This window comes from Pieris brassicae, chromosome 4, assembly GCF_905147105.1.
Source record: "Pieris brassicae chromosome 4, ilPieBrab1.1, whole genome shotgun sequence".
NCBI classification, from domain to species: Eukaryota; Metazoa; Arthropoda; class Insecta; order Lepidoptera; family Pieridae; genus Pieris; species Pieris brassicae.
This window is the reverse complement of record NC_059668.1, coordinates 22456811-22466989: the sequence shown is the minus strand read 5'-3', so window position 1 is coordinate 22466989 and position 10179 is coordinate 22456811. Positions and strand designations below refer to the sequence as shown.

The following is a 10179-nucleotide window of genomic DNA, read 5'->3' as shown; positions in this document are numbered from 1 at the left end:
CAATAGGTAAATATTTCGAAGTCTACTCGGTAATTACGTAACGTGCGCACCGGGCAATGGTCGATGAACGACTGCCTGAGTTGTGCGCGCGCTGCTTTATATTGGTTCTGTAGTGGGGATCGAGTGACACATCGTACGATCGTTCGACTAATCGCCCGTTGCACGTTGTTTTACAAAACATTGATAATGGCGCCATCAGTTTTACAAAACATTGATAGTGGCGCCGTCATACTTATAACAACGCAAACAATATTTCGAGCAAGAGTAACATAATAAAAAAGTAAGTAGCAGTTAGTGCTATGGTGATATTGTATTCGAAAATCGAAAGAGATTACAAGTTACAACGGTATCTTTACTTTTTTTTTTAAATTATGGCAATAGTTTTGACTTTATGCCAGTTTCAAGTAAGAGGTTGGGAAACTACACTCAAGAAAAAATAAACAAAGACATCAAAAGTAAACAAAGGGATAAGCTAGTTAAAAACAAAATATGAACATAAACATATTACATCTTAATATTATTATTGATTATGAAAGAAGATAATACATTATAATACAATAAAGGATAAAGCAAAAGGCAGGAGATTTTAGTCGGAAACGGAACATGTAGTAATTGTAAGGAATACAGAAAGGAGGTGCGGTCATATTGGGAAATATTTTTACTTTAACAACAATACTATCAACCATGACATAGACAATACTCTCAAGTTTGACAAATCACAATATCAAATTTTCGGAACAAACGTCATTACATATTTTTAAGATCGCAGATAGAAAATAATCTTGCCTAACTTTGTACTCTGCCTCGTACTTCATAGTTCTATGGTCTTAGTCTGTCAAATAATCTAAGAAAAAAAATGCAAAAAATTTCGTTGGTTTGCTCTTCGCATATTAATTTTTTACGTTAATTGAATTGAATTTGATTGTTCGGGTTTTTCATTCATTTTCTTCACGCACAACAATACTTAGGAATCTTAAATTGGGTAATGTACTGAATAATCGAAGCCAACCAACATCAATTGTTACATGAATTCATATTAAACAGGTATTTATTTTAGTTATAGAGATTAAATACTTGAATACGTAACATATATTCTTCAGAATATTATATATAGGAATTGTAGATAGTAGTAGTCTTTGTCGATTAAACTAGAATTATTTAGCAATTTGTGCAATAGGTGATAAGTACGTCTATAATTTTTTTGTTTCTTTTAATTCTTAACAAGAAACACCTTGCTATATGTAGTCATCGTCTTTCCTATAATGCAATGAGTATGCAAATAGTGTTTACATCTTTTTATTGTTTTATTTTGTTGAAATATTTAGCTATCTTGTGTAATAATTTTTTTTTTTTAGGTTTACATGAATAACCAAGGGAGCTGACAAAATGTTCTGGTTAAGTTTCTTAAAGCAGTCAACACTTGTGCATTTATGTTTTGCAATATCATACTTTACTTCTGGCCTGCTGCTAAATTTTGTGCAGGCTATTTTATATTTTGGTCTTCGGCCTTTTAATAAAACATTGTACAGAAAAATAAATTACTACCTCTCATATTCATTTGCATGTCGTAAGTAATCAAAGTTATAAACTATATCAATTCTTTTTATATATGTAGAAATAACTATTACTTTAATGATATACTTACAATCTATTTTTGTACTTCTAGGTCTTATTAGACTACTTTTGCTATGACTTAAATTTGTATATTCTATACAGCATTTGTAAGTTATTTAATATTTTCAGAATTGGTGTTTATGTCAGAATGGTGGGCAGGAACAAACCTAACAATTTATGTTAACAAAGATGAGTATGATAAATACTATGGCAAAGAACATGGGTACCTTATCATGAATCATAGTTATGAGATAGATTGGCTGATGGGATGGCAATTTTGTGATGGTATTGGAGTATTAGGAGTAAGTTTTTATTCTTATTATATCTGTTGTCCTTGTCTTTGTACATTAAACAATACTTTCGATTTCTCTTTGGTACTTTAATCTCAACATGATATCTTATTGAAACAGTTTTAGAAGTTATGCTTCTCTTCTTCTGTTATGCATCTTAACTTTAGTTAATAAAATCATTGCAACTCCAAATAAGGTTTTCCTAATTAGATTATATAATTTGAAATTATAATGTTATCAATCACATTCTGATATGTAGGTGATTTATATCAGGGGATTTATTAATAATATTGTATTAACTAACAAATCTTTGCAAAACCTTATCATTAATTTATCAACTATTATCAATATAATATAATAATTGTATTTTGACAATGTGTATTTTGACAATTTTTATTCATAAATTGCTGCCTGTTGCTACTGGGGAGAAATTATGTATAATGCCATATTCAATATTGTTTTATGTTAAGTATTCTAAACACATAATAACACAACATTTATGATCAAATGGAACTACCCTGTAAACTTGACTGAATATGTAGGATACATACCTTTACAGACATACATTGTGGGGAAAATAATGTGGATTTCCATTTATGTAATTGTTTGAATTATTTACAATATTCTTTACAAATGTACTTATAATTGTTGTTTAGTTCAATGCTTAGAATGGTACTTATGAGTTGGACATAAGTATAAAAGAAATCGTGACAAGTATGTTAGGATACTTAAAACATTTCAAACTTTGCCTTGTTTAATTAAAGGCATTTTTATTAGAGAAAACTTGAACATTACTTTAGGTTTGTGGAGTGGTGTTTCCTTAAATATAGTGTTACTTACAAAATTCAATATGTGTTGAATTGTATGCCTTCAGTTTCGGTGTTTTGTAGTTAACAAATCAACGCCTTATGTAACTTAGAAATCCTATATTATAGTCGTGGTACATTTCCTAATTATGAAAGCTTATATGTACATAATTATTATTTGGGGACGTGTGCTGGAAACCTCGTAAGTTCCCGGACAGAAACAGAACCAACGTGACAGTAATGTGTACTGATATAGTGCTCGAATTTGAAGATTATTTTTATTTTAATATAACTTTAATTTTTTTCAAATACTAAATCAAAGAATTAAGATGATTAATGTTGACTATTAAGACGACAATATAAAAGAGGCAATGTAGCAGGTGCAGGCCACAGGGACCTCAAATCCTACGGCGGTTCTTTTTCCGCACAGACTATAGAAGTGAACAATCTCTAGACTTTACTAGCATAACCGAATACGATTCATAAATATTACACAAATACCAATTCAAATTAGACTTGCAACGAATATTCGGTTACTATTCGGTATATATCGAGTACCGAATAGTATCTACATATTATACCGAATAGTTAAATAATATATTTTGTCATAGAGAAAAATTTAAATCGATTGATTAAGTATATATTTTAATTTCTGTTTTAATCATTTAGGTAGTCATTGGTACGTAATACAGGTACATAATCATCTTCTGAATTGGAAAAATGAGGGATTCTATGTGTTTGAATTATTGTGGTAATCAAAATTTAGAAGGGTAAGGTTCTTTTATAATCATTCATTAAGTAGTCATTGGTACATAGAACAGGTAAATAATTTAATCATTTTCTGTATTAAACAAGTTAAGAATTTTTCTATGCATTTTAATTATTTTCATAATCAAAATTTAGAAGGGGGAGGTTATGGTGCAGAAAGACTAACTTTTCTGCATTTTTAGGAAGTAGTTTACTTCTTTTCTTCTCGTAGACCATCCCAGCTTCAGAGAAAAGGCGCTCTAAATAAACACTACTTCCTGGCGCCGACAAAATATTTTGCTGCAATCTTAATCAAACACGGGAATTCAAATTTCCTTGCTTGCCACCATGTATACGGGTTGTTATGACGTGATATATTACTAATTTATGAAAATATTCAAACGTTTTTGGCGCCAAAATCCAGCCGAATACTTTTGCCTAATATTCGGCTATTCGGTCAGGGGCCTCGCCGAATATTCGGTATACTGCCGAATATACTATTCGTTGCAAGTTTAATTCATATTCAAATTAATAGACTTTTCAAAATGTTAAGTACTCCTTTGTATAAATTATTGAATTTTCATATTTACTCTTAAAATATAACAAAGATGTTTGGATAGATGTAACTAATCATATTTGTTGCAATTTGACCTATATTTATATTTTTATCTATTACCCAAAGACATAACTAAATACGTAATGAAAATGTTGCAACGATTTTTTGCATTTAGGCTCCCTTTCCTTTATAATAAAATCTCCCAATCTATGGATTCTGAGATTCTACATATTTTGGTACGACACACTCACTCAAATACAGAATACACTCAAATACGCACACATATCCTTTCGTATACTCATATATCGACGCATATTTAACGTCTTAAACGACCTTTGTATCATTATATGTAATACTAAGACTACTTTTACATTAAATTATTTTTCTCATGAACCATGGAATAATTGTAGTCTAGATATCCACAATACAAGGACTCCCTAGTATAGGCATTAGCATTGTAACAATTTTGTCACAAACATCGGTCGTGAATAAGGTTTTATTATTGTTAATTGTTAGTATGATTTACTTTTAGAATTGTAAAGCATATGCGAAAAAGTCAATCCAATATATGCCGCCCATCGGTTGGATGTGGAAGTTTTCCGAGTTTGTGTTCTTAGAGAGATCTTATGAGAAGGACAAGGAAATTATAAAGCAGCAGATTGGGAAAATTTGCGAATATCCCGATCCTGTATGGGTAAGAAAATATAGACAATATTTATTTCCTACGAAAAGTGTTGCATTCTGGCCATTTACGTACCGAGAAATAATTATCTAAAAAGAAGCCGCAATATTCATGACTAAATGATAATTTAACTGAAAATGTTAAATTATTTTAACAAATGTTCACATGTTCAATGAATGTGTAATAAATATTTATCGACCTTGTATGACAATGCAATTAATTGTAATTAGTGCAGGTACATTATTTTTTATAACATGCAATTATTATCTATAAATGTTATTTTTGAAAAACATTATCTTTCTTTATCTATTGGTGAGTAGGTATTTATTGTGTATAACACATTGTAGATTTTTGAGTTTATGGATAACATTTAAAGTTGAGATTTGGCTTAAAGGTCTCGGTTACCAGGCCATAAAATAATTTAAAAAAAAAAAGTTGAGATTTGGCGCGAACTGTCATATACATTTTTGACATTTAAAATAATGAGGACATCCGGTGTTTGTCGCCACTGTATCTAATATATCGCCAACACTACTCTAATTATAAAATCTCCTAATTTAGTTCAAAATAATCGATTTTAAGGTATCTCTATTTTTTTAGCAATTCTTCAGAATTAGCAGCAGCTCATTTCTGTGTATATTATGAATTTTCGTAATACGTTGGTATTTTGTAAACTTCATAGCCTGTTAGTTAAGAGTCGAATATGTATCGATAAAACCCACTGTGTTAAATAGGCTTTTTTTAAAATATTATATTGATACCGACGCTTTGTATGCAAGATCAATGTAGCTCTCTCAACATTCGTAGCGCTTGTGTCGTAACCATGAGATCGCGTGGAGCAAAATGTTATGACGATCTACTGATCCACGACGGCTTGGATTTTTGCATTCTTCCTCAGCTTACAACGATGACTTTTTTAAACTTTTTCGTTCATTAGAGTTGCTTGGAAGAGATCGCGTGTTAGCGATAAGGCTGCCCGTTGTATCCCTTATATCTTCTGTTTTTGTATAAATGTAACGAAGTGTGAATAAATAAATAAGACCTTAACCTAATATCTTAAATTATTTTCAGCTATTACTGACACCCGAAGGAACTAGATTCACCGAAATGAAACATGAGGCGTCATTGAAATTCGCAATGGAAAAGAATTTACCGCTTCTAAAGCATCATTTGACACCTCGCACTAGAGGATTTACGACAAGTCTAACACACTTCAGAGGAAAAATACCTGTTATTTACAATATCCAGTTGGCCTTCGAGAAAGATGCCAAGGTCAGTAGAGTGTAATGTGTACAATATTTTGAAACTAATTGATGATGCATACGTACGTAATAATTTTTATGGAAATTAATGGATAACTCCAACCACATTACTATATGTACCCTATTTTTATGTAGCTTTTGCAATTTTTATTGTTGCTGCCACAACCATGAACATTGTCAAGATGATTCGTGTTATTTGTTTGTAATTAAGTTGAAAATTTAGTGTGAAAGGCACACGTAAATGACGTAGTCGAGAGATGAAGTCCCACATTGATGGCCCGAAGTCTTCCACAGTCCGTTTCATGAGGCACTTTCTTTGGGAACTAGGGATCTGTGGAATCGACTCCCGGTCGCGATCTTCCCTGAAATATACGACCTCCAACTATTCTCAGTTAGAGTGTAGGTATACATTCCTTAAAGGCCGGAAACTCACCCACTAACAATTGGTGTCTATGGGCTGTGATGACCCATTATGAGCGTCCAGTAGGCTCGATTAAGAATATTTATAACGCCCTTTTATATAAAATAAGAAAAGTCATTGTAGAAAATGCGATTGTATTTGAATAAATCTTACGCTATAAGCACCTATTATTTGACACAAAAATGGTCTCTCAAATCATAAACGAAATACGTAACAAGTTGGTAAGATTTCATCATTTTATAATTAATGTAATAAAAATCGTAAAAATACCTTAATTAACACGATAATGACTTTTCAATATTGTCGCTATATCTTTTATGAGTAAGCAGTATATTATATCTACTGGACTTTGTTCTTCGGGTTTGATTATGTTATTATAAATACAAATATCTATAATTTTAATTATAATGACATTTGGTCCCTAGGAGTGATTTTTTTTCCGTTTTATCTATAATTTAGTGACATAAATAATTATTTATCGATTTATTTATAGCTTATGTATGGCCAAATTTTAACGAAATATATTACAATTAAGTGATTTTAAATGACGGTTATCTACAAAGTCTACAGCTTGCTAGCTAGTGGACTGTGAAATGTGTGTTTAATATTTATATGTATTGTATGTCAGGAGTAACTGTATTGTATATGTTATGTATGTATGAACGAGCTGCACTAGATAACTAAATATATGAGAGGGTAAGATGTACCTAACAATCCTACGGATCGCAAAGCCCTACAGGTGTATATTTGCACCAAGAAACCTAAGGTAACAGACAGAGCCCTACGGGTAGGATCAAAGGTTCGAGGTGGTGGGATTATCTCAAAGCTATCGGACAGGCTCACCACGATAATTAAGGGTTTGAAGTAGTCTTCGCCACTTTGAGAGGAAGCGATAAATGAATACGACAGAGCAATATTAAAATCTGATTTATTGTTCAAAGATAATATCTCAAATACTACTTGCACCTATTCACACATAGATGATATTATTTTAGTGAGATGTTGGTGTATTGCGCACCATCAGCTATTAACATTTTGGAACACACGTGAGCCGTCAGCAGTTGGTCAATGTTCAAATGAAATCTGAACACATAGTCTTGCCATTAATACTGAAACAAAGAAAAAAGTCCATTGCAAATAACATTTATTATTTTTACAGTGTATTAGTTTAATACATAAATATAAAACCTTTTTTAATATAAAAAGCTTACTCGAAGTGGTCTCTATTAGCTGTAATACAGTCATTTAAACTTTGAGACCAGTTATCATTAGAAGCACGCACCAATTGTCCATGGTAAAATTCTTCATTGCCAATCGTACGGATTGAATTTTTTCCCTTACTGCTTAGACCACCTTTTTTCGTACGAACCTCGTTGTACCTATTAATAGGCCGGTACACCAACATTTTACTAATACCAAGCGTATGACGAGTTTTAACAATTGCATTTGGCTCCATACCTGTTTGTGTAATGCAATCACAGTTATTCGGTTCTTTTCATTACCAAACTCCAACTTAATATCGAAAAATATTGTGCAATGTATTGGCGCCAAAATGAAAAATCCCATTGAACAATGAAATAAGAATGACAGATTCCAAATTCAAATTTAATATTTTGTTTGTTTTTATTAATAGTAACAGTATTTATGGCCAGACTAAGTATATGTCCCCGAACGGTAACAAAATCCGCAAGTTTATAAATTTATCACGAGACGTCGCAAATTGTTAATCCTACGAAATTTATAAACTTTCCGACCTTGTTATATTCCGGTTACACACGGCGTTCAAATAGTTTTAGCTCTTTTATATAGGAGAAATAATATGAAATGGTTACCTCGTAGGTCCCGCCGACATTGATGAGTATGTTGTTTGGTAAGCCTGTGCATGCGCACTTGTACATCGAGCGAATACCAGTGGAACAGATTCCAGAGGGAGAAGCCGAAAGTGCCAAATGGCTGCACGATCTCTTCGTCGTAAAGGTGAGTTGAGTTTTACTCAGTGAAGCTTCTTTTCTTTCCTTTTGCAGATCCGAATCATTAACTATATTTCGATTAATTCGTGAAGTGGCGTCTGGGAATGTTGTGACTTTCACGCACTCACGCGCCACAGATTAAATTTATTCTTTTACAAAAGATTTCAAGTTGTCGGTTCGAATTTATGAAATTATTCGCAGAGTATCCGAGTTTCATTTAGAATTATGTTTTAAGGACAAAATGATGGAATCTTTTGCGAATACGGGTGATTTCTTCCAAGAGTCTGGTGTGAAGAGAGTGGAACCGTTCCACCGTGCCCCTCGCATCTATTCGCTGATAAACACCGTGGGATGGGCCATCGTAACCCTAACTCCGATGCTCTATTACTTAGTGGGACTTCTGTTCAGCGGAAGGCTTATCTACTTCTCGATTGGCGCTGCTATTGTCGCAGCTTGTAAGTATCCATTTTATAAGACAATTTTCATTTCATTTGAATTATAAAAAATTGTTATTATTAAATTTCTTTTGTATGATTAATCGTCGTCATTGGAGATTTTCTCAACTTGTAGTTAATAAGATTTTAAAGTTCCAATTGTTTATCTTTTCTAGTTATCTTTTAATTTCAGTACGAGACGTTGTTTAGTTTTGAAGGAACAAAGAACTATGCGTAACGACTTAGATAGTTAAGGGTTAAAGAATTATAAATTTTTTCTTTCAGTTTACATACTCCTTCAAAAATCGATTGGGATGTCCCAAATCAGCCACGGTTCTTCGTATGGAACAGAGAAGAAAAAGTAGCATTCTGTGCTATTAATACTAATTGTAATGACAAAGTACTAATTCTATATTAAATGACATTGTTGAACGTTCGTTTTATACTTAATGGAATATAAAAAATACATAGCGGATCCTCCAAAAGTATTTTTGTATTGATTTGTGTAAATTGTATAAATTCTATTTTTCTCTAGGATTTCAGAAAGGTATGCACAAATAGTTAAATTTTTTCAGATACTTTTAAAGGAGTTAACAATTAATTTTTGTGTGTTGTGAGTTAACTTGAAATTTGAGATCACTCTAATATTATAATTTGTTAACTATGGTAGCGATATTAGCAATACAAGAATTTTCATTCTGGAATGCTAAGCGTAAGCAAAAAATGCATTCAGTTTAAAGTATTAATTACAAGAGCTATTTGCTGTTCACACATTTAAATCTGTTATAATGAAAGACACCTATTACTTTAAATTGGCAGAAACGCTCCAATTCACAAGATAAATTATATTTTTAAACAAACTATTTTGTGTGTATTCTAATAAATATTGTTGTAATATAATTTTTATGATATATAGAATTTTATATTACAGTGTAACGAGTGCTGGTTTTGTTCTACGACTACTTTTTAGAACTTAAAATTAATGAGAGAAATATTTATTGTTTGTAAATTAAAAATGGCACTTTGAAGTTATTATCTTACCTATTGATACCTGTTTTGTCATTTTTATAAGGAGTATAATAATTTCTGTAACCGTATATGTACAGTGTATTTTATTGGTATCACAATCAGCACAAGCGCTATCAACGTGCAATTTTTTGTGTGATATTAGATAGTTTGTTTTTATTTGCTATTATTTATTTGTCGAGTCAGAAGCATAAATATATGAAATTTAAAATTCTCAATACAAAGGTCAGTTATCTCATTCAGATTTGGAAACTTAAACATTGTATAATTGGTTTGTAATATTTAGATGAAATAATTACAATATATTTGTGTACATTCTTTTGCAGTTGTTGTAGCAATTTATATTAAATACTTTCCAATATTTTGTGTTT

The 10179-nt window shown here is 31.5% G+C and overlaps 1 protein-coding gene across 2 annotated transcripts; it reads left to right on the top strand.

Moving 5' to 3' along the window:
- Positions 1-789: 789 nt before the first annotated feature.
- On the top strand, positions 790-10169 carry LOC123709105 (1-acyl-sn-glycerol-3-phosphate acyltransferase gamma-like). 2 transcript variants are annotated; one of them, XM_045660234.1, is made up of 8 exons: positions 790-1044; positions 1356-1567; positions 1744-1916; positions 4546-4707; positions 5767-5967; positions 8218-8355; positions 8584-8803; positions 9068-10169. In XM_045660234.1, exons 2-8 carry the CDS (start codon positions 1387-1389, stop codon positions 9145-9147), a joined length of 1155 nt encoding a protein of 384 aa, XP_045516190.1. In that variant the 5' UTR covers positions 790-1044; positions 1356-1386; the 3' UTR covers positions 9148-10169. The 2 variants fall into 2 exon arrangements, with proteins under 2 accessions (XP_045516190.1, XP_045516191.1); XM_045660235.1 differs by lacking the exon at positions 790-1044 and adding an exon at positions 1165-1271.
- The last annotated feature ends 10 nt before the right edge of the window (positions 10170-10179 follow it).

Bases quoted from the DNA above. Each gene is read 5' to 3' on its own strand.
- LOC123709105 (XM_045660234.1), top strand. From the start codon at position 1,387: ATGTTCTGGTTAAGTTTCTTAAAGCAGTCAACACTTGTGCATTTATGT. The intron at 5,968-8,217 runs GTCAGTAGAGTG...GTTACCTCGTAG, and splicing joins CCTTCGAGAAAGATGCCAAG to GTCCCGCCGACATTGATGAG. The intron at 8,356-8,583 runs GTGAGTTGAGTT...TTATGTTTTAAG, and splicing joins ACGATCTCTTCGTCGTAAAG to GACAAAATGATGGAATCTTT.